Source organism: Eschrichtius robustus, chromosome 1, assembly GCF_028021215.1.
Source record: "Eschrichtius robustus isolate mEscRob2 chromosome 1, mEscRob2.pri, whole genome shotgun sequence".
NCBI lineage: Eukaryota > Metazoa > Chordata > Mammalia > Artiodactyla > Eschrichtiidae > Eschrichtius > Eschrichtius robustus.
Genome location: NC_090824.1, coordinates 163,510,647 through 163,524,687, shown reverse-complemented (window position 1 = coordinate 163,524,687; position 14,041 = coordinate 163,510,647). Strand labels below are relative to the sequence as shown.

Sequence of the window (14,041 nt, the reverse complement as noted above, 5' to 3'; positions counted from 1 at the left end):
TTAACTAGGCTGAAACTGTCTTTCTTAGCAGTTCTGTGTCTTTCAACTCAGAAGCTTTAGAATTAAGCACAAAAAGGCTTTAATGGGGGTAAAAACTATGTGATTAATATGTTGGGGTTTAGAAGAAATGTGTGCATATTTCACTTTTTAGGCACTTGCAATGTTTAAGAGAATTTGGCTTATTAGAGTGACGGTCTTATAACTCTTATTTTAAATGTATAATTGAGTTAGTTTTAGACTTAAGGTTTTGAGTTGAAATTTTACTGTTTACACATGGAACTGGGTCATCTAAGAAAACTTTAAATTCATTATATTTGTAAGTGTATTTGATTTATAAGGATTACTAAGCCTTGAGAAGATTCTAGGCTAAACAACTGAAGAAATTAAAAAGAAAATCTAATAGATTAAGTTTATAGACAATTTTAAATGTTGGAAGATGTTGAACTAAGTTTGTGAATGGGACCAAAAATTATTCTAAGTTTCTGCAAAGTGATTGGTAAAATATGCTAGACTTATAAATAGAATAATAACATTTGCAAGCTGAACTTAAAAGCTTAAGAAAGAACTAATTTCTGAATTTGTAACAAATTAAATCTTTGACCATTTTTTAATGGGGGTGTTTTGTTTTTACAGGTTTTCAAGTATTTCACTTTACTATTTTGAAGGAAGAATGGATAAACTGAAAATTGCTAGAGCAAACAGCCTGGAGTCAGGTTGTGAAGTGGCTTATTTGGCATGGTAAGGAATTTGGACCATATCCTGAAGGAAATATTAGGAAAAGACTATGAAAAGGAAGAACACGACCGTATTTGCACTTTAGAAAGAACACGCGGGTGACTGCGGGGAGTTGGTTGGCAGAAGGGAGAGCGGAGATGATGTAATCACAGTGGAGGTAGACACAAAAGCTAGACACTTCAGTAATAATACCGATTGCACGTTGGGCGTGAGACAAGGAGCCTGGTGTGTCCCGACTGCGAACTGAGCACTATTAATAGGATAATAACGGGAACAGGGTCAGTGTTCGACACGTTAACTTTAATGTGTCTGCGGGATTCACAGGTTTAAAACGTCCATTACACGGCTGAAAATAATGAGTTGGGGCTTCTAGAAAGTCTGGTCTGAGATATATTTTTAGGGCTCTTCAGCAGTTTAAGGTGAGCGTGGATAAAGATATTCAGAAAGAGTGGGCAAAGAAAACACGGAAGACGGCTGAGGACAGAATTCCATTGAGTACCAATATTTTAAGGGCAGGCCACAAGTTGCAAGGGGAAGACGCATCCCTAAAAGGGGCTAAGAGTCCTCTAAAAAGAAGAACTTGCAAAGAATAGTGGCAAGGAATCTAAGGGAAGGAAGTTTGGATAAACACAATTCTCCTGCTTTAGCATATCCACTTCTCAAATGCTAGAGGGGTTAAGCAGTTCAACTCTGGCGACTGCTGGCGAATCTGGGAGAAGGCTGAGTCCAGACTGCCAGGCTGTGCGGCCCCTTACGGGAGTTTGGGTCCTGTATGTGTCCGCAAGAACACACTGGGCCACTTCAAAAGAGGCCTTCCTTGAGCCCTTTGGTGCAGAAGAGTTTGGCTAGGCAGGCAGGGTAAGTGAAAGTGCCCACGTTTTTTATTTCAAGCTACGGACACTGGCGGCCTTTGGGAAGAGGTGCAGATGGGACGGCGACCGGCGAGGGCAAGGATCCAGGGCCGGGGCGGGTCTTCTCCATCGGGCGGCGCTGACAGCGAGCACGATTGGCGGGCAGGCTCCGCCTTCCTTCTTCCGCCTCCTGAGGGCGTTGCGGTAGCAGGGCGGGGCTAGGGGCGGGGTCGGGAGGCTCAGGCCCCGCCTCCTTCCTTCCGCTGCGGTCGGCGCGGCAGGGCGGGGCCGCTGGGGTGGGGTCTGCGGGTGGGGCCTGCGGCGCGGGGCGGGGCCACAGGGACCGGGGCAGCTCGCGCAGTCTGCAGGAGCTGTAGCCGCCGCCGCCCGCTCCTCCAAGGTTTTGCGGCTTCCTGAGCTGAGACCCGGGCTCGGCCGCCATGTCCGCAGCGGACGAGGTTGACGGACTGGGTGTGGCTCGGCCACACTATGGCTGTGAGTGTGGGCTCCGCGGCGCTGGGGTCTCGGGGCGGGCTCGCTGCCTCTGAGGCGCCGTTTTCCCGGGGGCTCGCTGGGCGGGTGGGGCAGGGCGGCTGTGGGCCGCGCGGACCCGGAAGAGCCGGTGCGGCGAGGTGGCGGGCGGCGAGGCCCGCAGCCCGCGCCCTCTCGGTCTCCGAGGCGGCGGGGAGGACCCAGGCGGCCTCCCCGCCTTGTCCCGGGAGCGGTGGCTGGAGGGCCCCACCCAGCGCCTCCCGACTCCCAGCTCGACCGAGATTGGGGAGATGGCCTAGGGTGAGGTGGCAGGAGGACGGTGCAGGGCGTGTCCCGGGGACCGGAGACCCGAGACGCGGGCTCTGCTCGGGCTTCCTGGGAAGGTGCTGCCCGAGTGCTGCCTGCGAGGTAGACCCAGGGTCCAGACCTCCCCGACCCCAGGCTAGCTGAGAGGTGCGGCCCTGGACAAGTCACTTCAGCTTTCTCGGGCTTAGTTCCCTCGTCAGGATCTCAAAAGTGGGAAAAAAAAAAAAAAAAAAAACAAACCCAAACCTCTGACTTCCTCATTTTCCGAACCTCATTTTCTGTCCCTGTCCTGGGACATCACTGAACTGCAGGCGGGATAGTTACCACTGGCCAAAGGAGAGTCCTTTAGAGTCTTGAGGTTTTCCATTTTATTTTATATTCTTGCGAATAATGTTATGTTTTAGGATAATTTCACTGAGCAGTTACATGGGAGGTATTGTGTCACGTTTGTGACATTAAAGATTAGTAAGAGCAGGTCCCGCTTTCAAAGAACGTTTTAATCAGAGAGGCGGGCAGGTGTATTATCTAATGATAATAAGGAGGGATAGAAATAAAGATGCCATGTGAAGTAACTAGGCTTAAACAGTAATGTGGGTGAGGAGGAGGGGCTTGGGGAAGGCAGTAGGAACACAGATAGGACATTTGATCAGAGCCTTGCAGGATGCTGTGTAGTTTGACAGGGCAGGGTGGGGCAGGAGACAGGACGTGGAGAGGAAGAGCAGGAACTAAGGTATTGAAGAGTAGAAGAGCGCTGTGTGTGTTGGGAACTGAGTGGTGTGGAGTGCACAGTGGTGGGAGGGAGAGGAGGGAGAGGGAGAAGAGTTACCAAAAGTAGTTGGGGCTAAATTGGGAAAGGCATTGAATGCCAACCCCAGGAGTTAGGAATTTATTCCATATCCTGGGTGCCCATTAAAGGAAGCAGATTGCTTTGAAGTTAATCTTATAGGCTCTTGAGACAGACTGCCTGGGGTTGAATCCAGGCCCCACCATTTATTTATTAGCCGTGGGACAAAGGTCAACCAGCCTCAGTTTCCTCATTTGTAAAACGGGAGTGATAATCACAGGATTGTTGTGGGACTTCCATGAAAGAATGCATGTAAAATGCATAGTACAGTTGCTGCCACTTAGTTCTCAATGACTGCTGGCTTTAGTGATTCATAAAAGAGTGGGGAAAAAAAGACCATGAACAGCTCTGCATTTAGAGAGAGTCTGGCAGATAGACCAGCACAAATTTGGACCAGAATCTCAAGTCAGTATTTTTCAAGTCACACTGAAATTTAGTACATGTTCATAATATTGTACTTTTAAACAAAGATTAGGATAAATATAGTTGAAACCCCATGGTTCCTGTCTTAGGAAAGTAATTGTATTGATAGTACCTCCGGCTGTCCACACGTTACCCTGACTCTCTAGGTGACTAGCAGGAATTTGATGCTATGGCATTCTTTTATCGCTCAGGAAGGGTACAGATTCTTGCGCTTACATTCTTTCTTTCATGTTTTAGCGGTCCTGGATAATGAGAGACTTACTGCAGAGGAGATGGATGAAAGGAGACGTCAGAATGTGGCTTATGAGTACCTTTGTCATTTGGAAGAAGCAAAGAGGTAAAGGTTGGCTGGAGAGAAGATTGGGAGAAGGGAGCTGATCTGGTGTGAACAAAGATAAAGATCTCTGAGTGTGTTGTAGGTGTGACTGTGAGAGGCAGGTAGTTTGAAGGAATAAGTAAGTATAGGTAGGATATTTTTTTCATGGGAGCAAGTAGCCTTGATGGCAGTTTATCATGAAACAGTCTGATGGACACCTACGTATACTGAAAAATTTCCAGATTTGTGTTGTTCAGTTTTATGCTTATGGTGCATGTTTTGGGCACAACCAGCTATAGGGAAGAAAAACAATTTTAAGGTTTGACGTTTTTGGCCTTAATGTTTCACCGGTTCTTCACTGGTTTTGATTTATATATGAATTGGGTCCATTCTCCTCTTGGCAGTACTCTGGGTATGGATCCATCCATTCGGCAATATTCAAAGTCTGTTTACCAAAGGCAGTGTCCTGTGCATTCTTTGTGAAGTGAATGTACAACTGCTGTTTTCTTTTTTCAGATGCTCTAAGACCTTGTGGTCTTAGAGTGTCGATTTGCTATCAGTAGTTCATTTCTTTTGTTCTGGTGCTTGTGTTTTTTTGCAAAGTCCCAGGGTAGATAGATGTAATTACAGATCATGTATCCTATAAGTGAGCTTTGGTGGAAAAGGCCAGCAAGGGATAATGAGAGGTTTTGTGGTTAAAGTCTAATGAAAATCAAGGATGTTTCAAATGGTGCTAATAAACAAGACTGTTTTTTGTCTTGTTTTGTCTTTTTAGTTTTGAAAATCTTAAACGCTACAGGAAAGTCCAGAGAGCAATACAATAAACATCCATGTATTCCAAAACTAGCAAATGTTAGCCCTTCAGATTTTTTCCCTTTTCTCTCAAAAGACAGAGTTGGAGTCCCCTTTGTGCACCTCCCTGGTCTCATTCTCCTTTCCATTCCTGGGGCTACCACTAACATGCATTTGGTGCATCTTCTTGAATCTGGGCTTCTTTTCTGAGCTAAAAGCCCTTCCATTAGATTGGGGGAGGGTTGTGAGGGGATTAGTGATGATTTAGGTGGAGAGAATGGTAATAACACTTGTTTTTCTAAATGGAAGGTTATACCGAAGGAGGTGAATGTGTTAGTAGAAAGGGGGATGTTTCTCATACAAAGTTTGTAAGGATCCTGTGAACAAAAATATTATGTCCTCTGCTACTTAAGTTATGGACTAGATCTAGTTTTGGAAGATAAACAATTTGAAAGCTGTAGCTGGTATGAGAGACCATCTTGGGCTCTGTGAAGTCTTGGTGTCTTTGTTGGGGTGACCTAGGGGTGAGAGAAAAGGGCTTCAACCTACCTTCCTCCCCCCGTCAAAAGCTTTTCTGCTTTTAATATTGGGTTTCCGCAGTAAAATTCCCTTTTTTAAAAAGGGTATCTTGGCTAACATCCCCTTGCTACCACTAATCCAGTTTCACTATTATTATTATTATTATGATTATTTTTAATTTGGCCACTCCACGCGGCTTGTGGGATCTTAGTTCCCTGACCAGAGATCAAGCCTATGCACTCGGTAGTGTGAAAGCACAGAGTCCTAACCAGTGGGCCACCAGGGAATTCCCCAGTTCCACTACTAATCTAGTTCAGCCATCTCATTTCAGCGAGGAAACTGAGGCCTGAATGTCCACGGTCTACTTGTAGTTTTCTTGATTGAAGAATAGTTTTCATCATTTTATAGAATGGTTTTTAACCAGGTGTGTACCTTAGAATCATCTGGGGAACTTTAAAAAAAAAAAAAGGCTACCTGGGCCTTACCACAGGGATTCTGCTTCAGTAGATCTAGGCTGGAAGGTCCAGATACCTGTATATTTTAAATGCTTCTAGTGGTTCTGATGGTCCCCCCGAGTAGAGAAAAGAGATTGAAAATATTTTAGAACTCTACCTTATGCTAGGTTATGATAGCCTGAATAGGATGATGTCCTTTATCACATTTCCTTCTTCAAGCGCTGCACTACAAGGGCACTTCATTTCCGTCTACTCCAGAGCATATTCTTTTCTGTCAGGTGTTTTTTTCCCAGAATAGAAGAATGTCCCATTTCCATTAAAATCCTTCCAGTGACCATGATCCCCTGGGACGTTTTTTAGTTGGGTGCTTCTGCATACTTAGGAAGTAACTAAGGCAGTGAGACATTTGTGATAGTCTTTATTTTCCATGCTTTTGGTTATAAGGGCGAGCATAATAGCGGCATATTGTCCTTGTACAGTCTGCACTTTGGCCTCGCATCGAGGAAATGTGCCTGGTTTATTTTATGGAGGCAATCATATAAAATCTGGGTGCAGTGATTTTTTTGTTTTTGTTTAAAGCTTTGATTAGAAAATCAACTTTGGAAGCACCTATTTAGACTTTACAACTAGACAGGGCTAGGAAAAGAAGCCCGGGAATGTCATACTGAAAAAAGAGGACTGGGGTCCCTCCTGGCCACCTGATGTGACTGCAGCCACCCCTAAAAAGTGTTCAAGGTGCACCGCAGACAAATCACATGCTCTTCCTTATTAGCTGCGACTTCAGCTCCCAGTTGTGTCTTCTACCCTGGTGAGCTGGGTTGTACCTTGTGTGCTTCTGGGGCCCCTCTTTACCCTCTAGTACAAGTCCGTTTTGCCTTTTTGGATTGGCCCCATCCTGTTTCCTTCATAACCTCCACCCCTCCCAAGTTGGAGGAGTCCCAAGGTCTGGAATTTACACCCACTCCAAGGCCAGGAAGAAAGATCGCAGAGATCCAAGGGAGAAAAGGTTCCCCTCTTTAGTTCTATTTATAATACTGCTACTCCTCCCACTAAAAGCTCCACCTTATAGCACAGTGGCCCCATTGTGTATCCTAGGGCACTCGATTTTCTTCTGTACCTATAACAGCTCTTTTGTGGGAAGAGAGGAGAGTCTGTAGAGAGGGAGAGCATATAAATGTGTGCAGACAGGGAGTATAAGTACGAGTGTATGTAGAGAAATGAGAATGTGTTGTGAATTTGTGTTTCCCTAAGAGGTTAAGCGGGAAAATTTAGGAGTGATTCTATAAAAGTATGCACTTTGGGAATGCTTGCAAAATAGAAAATATAGAGATTCTGCTTTTCTTTATTGTTTGGAGAGTAGTTTAAATATGGAAATTAAGTTATTGGTCTAATGAAATATCATCTAAGGATTCAGGGTTTTATGCTAAGGGCTGCAGAGCAGACCAAGGACTTTATAAAGCAAGACATCTTAAATTATGTATTTATGCTTAAATGTGGGTTTAGTTTTATCCTTTTGCTTGTTCTGATTGGGCTTTACATTTGTTTTGGCTCAGGAGCAGTTGTATAGTAGAGGTAAATAGCATTTTCACTCAATTGAAAGAGGTGAGGTTTAAATAGTGAGATACGGTAGGTGCTCAGGTCTTGGACAGGAAAAAGTAATAGAAAGATCAGGGACTTCCCTGGTGGCACAGTGGTTAAGAATCCTCCTGCCGGGCTTCCCTGGTGGCGCAGTGGTTGAGAATCTGCCTGCTAATGCAGGGGACACGGGTTCGAGCCCTGGTCTGGGAGGATCCCACATGCCGCGGAGGAGCTAGGCCCGTGAGCCACAACTACTGAGCCTGCGTGTCTGGAGCCTGTGCTCCGCAACAAGAGAGGCCGTGACAGTGAGAGGCCCGCGCACCGCGATGAAGAGTGGCCCCCGCTTGCCGCAACTAAAGAAAGCCCTAGCACAGAAACGAAGACCCAACATAGCAATCAATCAATCAATCAATCAATCTTTAAACAAACAAACAAACAAAGAAACAAAAAGAATCCTCCTGCCAATGCAGGGGACACGGGTTCGAACCCTGGTCCGGGAAGATCCCACATACCGTGGAGCAACTGAGCCCATGGGCCACAGCTACTGAGCCTGCGCTCTAGAGCCCGCGAGCCACCACTGCTGAAGCCCATGCGCCTAGAGCCCATGCTCCCCAACAAGAGAAGCCACTGCAATGAGAAGCCCGCGCATCGCAACGAAGAGTAGCCCCCGCTTGCTGCAACTAGAGAAAGCCTGGAAACAGCAACAAAGAACCAACACAACCAAAAATAAATAAGTAAATAAAGAAAGAAAGAAAGAAAAGAAAAAAAGAAAGAAGGTTCAGGTGAAAAGAACCAAGAAGAGAACATAACAGTCAGGGCAGAAGAGGGCAGTCTGCAGAGGAGGAGAATGTATGAGTAGTACTAGAAATGGGAGAAAATTGAGTTAGGTTAAAGGTCGCAGGAGGAAGGTTAATTCCAGCACTCCTCGAGTTTAACAATTTAGGATTCCTTCTTTCAGAGGCTTGCTGGTATGCCCTTTTGAGCCTGTCATGGGCCACCTTCCTCCTGCTCAGTGTCCATACCTCAGCTCACGGGCAGGGCACACCCCTCCCCCCACAAGGGGTGGAAAGTGAAGGCTGTGGCTGGCTGGAGGCTGTCAAAAACCATGTGATGTTAAAAAGAGCTTAACACTAAGTAGAGGCACTTTACCTTCTGTAATTTAGGGGAATTGAAAAAGTATCTTGGAAAGAAATCAGCTCTTGAGAACAAATTCTCTTTTGTGCGTATGTCTTTGTTGTTGGCATCGAACATTTTCCAGGATGGGCTCATCAGATCTCCTCTCCTCTAAGTGAAATCAGAATTCCAGTAACATCTGGATATATCTAGGCTGGCACACTGTGATCATGAAAAGAGAAATTAAAGACGTTTAACTAGAAGCTTGCGCACCAGCTTCTAGAATTCTCAAATGAAGGAGTATCACTAAGAGATTGAGGAGAATCATTTTTAGATTGACCCAAGCTTTCCTTTTGCAAATGAGAAAACTAATCGCTTCATGAGACCCAGTATGATTAAGGGGCCACAAAAAACGTAGCTTTTTAATGGTACTTTGGGACTACAAGCTGGATGCATTCATGTATTTATGATTATCAAGGAGAAGTATGGGGTGGGATTTATTCTTAACTCTTAAAATGGTGACATAGATGAAAATCTCTTTTTTTTTTTTTTGAATTTTTGAATTTTTTTTATTTATTTATTTTATTTATTTATTTATTTATTTTTTTTATACAGCAGGTTCTTATTAGTCATCCATTTTATACACATCAGTGTATACATGTCAATCCCAATCTCCCAATACATCACACCACCACCACCACCCCCTGCCGCTTTGCCCCCTTGGTGTCCATACGTTTGTTCTCTACATCTGTGTCTCAATTTCTGCCCTGCAGACTGGTTCATCTGTACCATTTTTCTAGGTTCCACATATATGTGTTAATATACGATATTTGTTTTTCTCTTTCTTACTTACTTGACTCTGTATGACAGTCTCTAGATCCATCCACGTTTCTACAAATGACCCAATTTCGTTCCTTCTTATGGCTGAGTAATATTCCATTGTATATCTGTACCACATCTTCTTTATCCATTTATCTTTATCCATTCGTCTGTCGATGGGCATTTAGGTTGCTTCCTGGCTATTGTAAATAGTGCTGCAATGAACATTAGGGTGCATGTGTCTTTTTGAATTACAGTTTTCTCTGGGTATATGCCCAGTAGTGGGATTGCTGGGTCGTATGGTAGTTCTATTTTTAGTTTTTTTGGGAACCTCCATACTGTTCTCCATAGCGGCTGTATCAATTTACATTCCCACCAACAGTGCAAGAGGGTTCCCTTTTCTCCACACCCTCTCCAGCATTTGTTGTTTGTAGATTTTCTGATGATGCCCATTCTAACTGGTGTGAGGTGATACCTCATTGTAGTTTTGATTTGCATTTCTCTAATAATTAGTGATGTTGAGCAGCTTTTCATGTGCTTCTTGGCCATCTGTATGTCTTCTTTGGAGAAATGTCTATTTAGGTCTTCTGCCCATTTTTTGATTGGGTTGTTTGTTTTTTTAATATTGAGCTGAATGAGCTGTTTATATATTTTGGAGATTAATCCTTTGTCCATTGATTCGTTTGCAAATATTTTCTCCCATTCTTAGGGTTGTCTTTTCGTCTTGTTTATGGTTTCCTTTGCTGTGCAAAAGCTTTTAAGTTTCATTAGGTCCCATTTGTTTATTTTTGTTTTTATTTCCCTTACTCTAGGAGGTGGATCAAAAAAGATCTTACTGTGATTTATGTCAAAGACTGTTCTTCCTGTGTTTTCCTCTAAGAGTTTTATAGTGTCTGGTCTTACATTTAGGTCTCTAATCCATTTTGAGTTTATTTTTGTGTATGGTGTTAGGGAGTGTTGTAATTTCATTCTTTTACATGTAGCTGTCCAGTTTTCTCAGCACCACTTATTGAAGAGACTGTCTTCTCTCCATTGTATATCCTTGCCTCCTGTGTCATAGATTAGTTGACCATAGGTGCCTGGGTTTATCTCTGGGCTTTCTATCTTGTTCCATTGATCAATGTTTCTGTTTTTGTGCCAGTACTGTATTGTCTTGATTACTGTAGCTTTGTAGTATAGTCTGAAGTCAGGGAGTCTGATTCCTCCAGCTCCATTTTTTTCCAAGACTGCTTTGGCTATTCGGGGTCTTTTGTGTCTCCATACAAATTTTAAGATTTTTTGTTCTAGTACTGTAAAAAAATGCCATTGGTAAAATTTGATAGGGATTGCATTGAATCTGTAGATTGCTTTGGGTAATATAGTCATTTTCACAATATTGATTCTTCCAATCCAAGAACATGGCATATCTCTCCATCTGTTGGTATCATCTTTAATTTCTTTCATCAGTGTCTTATAGTTTTCTGCATACAGGTCTTTTGTCTCCCTAGGTAGGTTTCTTCCTAGGTATTTTATTCTTTTTGTTACAATGGTAAATGGGAGTGTTTCCTTAATTTCTCATTCAGATTTTTCATCATTAGTGTATAGGAATGCAAGAGATTTCTGTGCATTAATTTTGTATCCTGCAACTTTACCAAATTCGTTGATTAGCTCTAGTAGTTTTCTGGTGGCATCTTTAAGATTCTCTATGTATAGTATCATGTCATCTGCAAACAGTGACAGTTTTACTTCTTCTTTTCCAATTTGTGTTCCTTTTATTTCTTTTTCTTCTTTGATTGCCATGGCTAGGACTTCCAAAACTATGTTGAATAATAGAAAATCTCTTTTTTGTGAAACTTAGTGCAACTGCCTTGGACAGAGTCTATGGTAAGAAGTGGGTTGTCTTTAAAAGTGATAAAAGTGATTCAAACCAAGAGTGCTTTTTCATATTATTACAATGTTACAAATGGGAGGATATGTTCCTAGCAGCCAGGAAAAGCGACTCTACAGTGTAGCTGAGACACTTAGCAAAATTTACAGTTGAGAAATGTGGGCAGTTTCTGGTATATATTAGGCAGTCAACTAGTTAGTAGCTGCTGTGATAACTAAGAAAAGTCATATTACTGTAATCTGATAACACTTATAATGAAGTCAAACAAATTTTAAAAGCCTGAATAAAATGTCTTTGAAAATCTTGACTTTTGAGATACGCAAAGTGAAAAGAACGAGGACTTTCAGTTTTGGCAGGTGTAAGTTCTGATTCTGGTTTTTCAAGTTACTTAACCTAGGGAGTAGAGCCTAAGTTTGTACTTTGCAGAATGGAGATACTGTGCATCTTAGGGAGTTGCTGTGGGGGTTAAGTGCCTGGCACAGTGTCTGAAATACAGTAGGCACTCGATAAATGTATTCTTTATCCTGGTCCTTGGGGCAAAAGCAGATTTAATATGAAGATGAAGAGGCATTCATAAACTTTTCTGGGGAATTTTCTGGGCACTTTCAAGGTTCTAAATGTTGGTAGCTCTTAGTTTTTTCACTTCATACTTAAGCTGTTGTCTGAAAGGAAACACCAGAAACAGAGGATACCTCTAGGGATTGGAGGGTATGAGAAGACTTTTCCTTTTTACTTAATGCTTTTCCATATATTTAAAATGCTTTTTACAATGATCATGAATTTTATAATAAAAAAGGAATGGAATAAGAAAAAGGAAAAACTGTCTGAGTATATAATTTTTAGTTAGTGATAATCATGAATTTAGATTTTTAAATTGCTGTATTGTCACCTTAATTACTATTTTCAATGGATACATAATGTCCATACTTTATTTAGGCTTATTCCAAAAGTTGTATTGCTTTGATTTCTGGAAAGAGTAAACATTTCCCCATATATTTGTGTACCATCTTTATTTTATGCAAGTTGTTGATGACATTTGTCTGTCGTCTAGGGTCATGATGTTGACTTTCGCGAGCTCTCTTATAATATGGGTGTCAACCTGTGGTATTGCTACAAACATTTTCTCTTGATTTTCCATTTTATTCTTTCACTGTATGGAAGTTTAAAATTTTATGCAGTTCAAGTGTTAATCTTTCTCTTTGTAATTTCTTCTATCTATCTAGATAGTTTAATTTATGTAAGGCCTTGCTAAAATTTGAAGTTTTATATTCTGTTAACTTTCCTATGATATAGTTATTTAATTTTTTAAGCATCTAAGTCTTTAAATTTCATGGTGTTTCTAAATTATTCTGATATTACTTAAAAATAATCTTTTACTACCTATTAGCAACTGACATCTAGTATGTCAAATATTAAATTACATAAAGTTCTGTTTCTAGACTTTTTATTCTTTTATGGTGAAATGTATTTCTTTATTTGGAGGGAGGTGGGGGGTAGGGAGTGCTGTACCACAAAGCCTGTGGGATCTTAGTTCCTGGACCAGGGATTGAACCTGGGCCCACGGCAATGAAAGCACTTAAAGCACTCTTAAAGCTTAGAGTCCCAAGCACTGGCCTACCGGGGAATTCCCTTCATTTTTCTTGAAGAAATGTGTGACTTCATTTTTTTGTACTTATTAATGAGAAACAACATCTGACACTAGTTTGATTTTTAGCTCCATGAAAAGTAACATTTTTAAAATACTTTTTCACAATTTGAAACTTGTAAAAATTCTTATTTCTTAAAGTTTCCCCATGTTACATATTAGAGTTGATACCGGGTTAGTAATTTAGCCTGTACTGTGGAGACTCTTCTTGACTTATAACTTTTTTTTTTTAAGGGATTATTAATACTGCTTGACTTTTATTTACTTTTATTTTATTTTTTTGACATATCTTTTTTGTTTGTTTATTTTAGCTCTAGGAAATTGTTATATCTTTAATAATTGGTTCTAATTCAGTAGTTCTGTCTTGGGGGTGCCTGTTGGTAGGTTAGATCTGCACAGTGTTTTATGACTGATCTTCATTTTGTTTAAGTCAGCTTTCTAGATATGTGTCCTACACATATATCTTCTGTTTGACTAACTTGATTTTCCTCTTTGGTTCTGTTAATGGTAGTTGCTTTGTCCTATTGCAGTTTTCATTTTGGACTATTAACTCCTTTTCCCTCTCTATTCTTGTTAATAGATCAAACGGTCTCTGATTAGCTCATGTAGAATAGTGTGACACATATAGTATCCTTTTCAGACGGAAAAAAGGAGCTTGTAGCCAAGAGAGTTGTTTACTTTACCAATTCCCCTTATTTTCATTAAGTCTTGGAGTGGATGTCACCATAGGAAATCGGTGTTAACTGGATTGTCCACCAGTCAAGGTTAGGAAAGTCTGGGTGGGCTAAGTGGACCATTAGTTTGACCTAATCTAGCATATATTTCTTCTAGTCTTAAATGTCAAAGCAACAATTGTTTATATATATTGATGTTGCTAATTGAAAAAACAGTAAAAATATATTTGAGGGCCTAAGTTGGCATTGTTCTAGGAATGTGATTTTTCTGGCTTTGCATGATGATCTGTCTCTGATTTCTGTATAATTCCTTCAGTTTCACAGTTTAGCAGTGGGGATACCTTTTGGTAGCAGGACCTGTTTTGAACATTTTTAAGCCATGTGGTATTTGATGGACTCAGGGTTGTTTCCAATTGTGGCTGCTAAATAAACCCTTTCACAGGAAGTATTTATGTAAGAAAGTGCTAGTAGGCAAAGTGAGACCATCCGGAAGTGATTCATATGACTGGTGTTGTTTGTTTAATTTGGGACTTGGTTGCCTAGAGACCATATCTTTGAGCAAGCTGAGTGAAGTGCCCCATGAATGCAGAGGTCCCATTGCCTACTTGATCA

At 41.6% G+C, this 14,041-nt stretch overlaps 1 protein-coding gene across 1 annotated transcript in view; it reads left to right on the top strand.

Annotated features, from left to right (window-relative positions):
* Nucleotides 1-1,919: 1,919 nt before the first annotated feature.
* IQGAP1 (IQ motif containing GTPase activating protein 1) overlaps nt 1,920-14,041 on the top strand; it is a 100,318-nt gene continuing 88,196 nt past the window's right edge. Inside the window, exons 1-2 of the mRNA XM_068558234.1 lie at nt 1,920-2,081; nt 3,889-3,988. Of these exons, the coding sequence (XP_068414335.1) occupies nt 2,027-2,081; nt 3,889-3,988 (155 nt within the window). The 5' untranslated portion in view covers nt 1,920-2,026. The remainder of the gene's footprint in view (nt 2,082-3,888; nt 3,989-14,041) is intronic.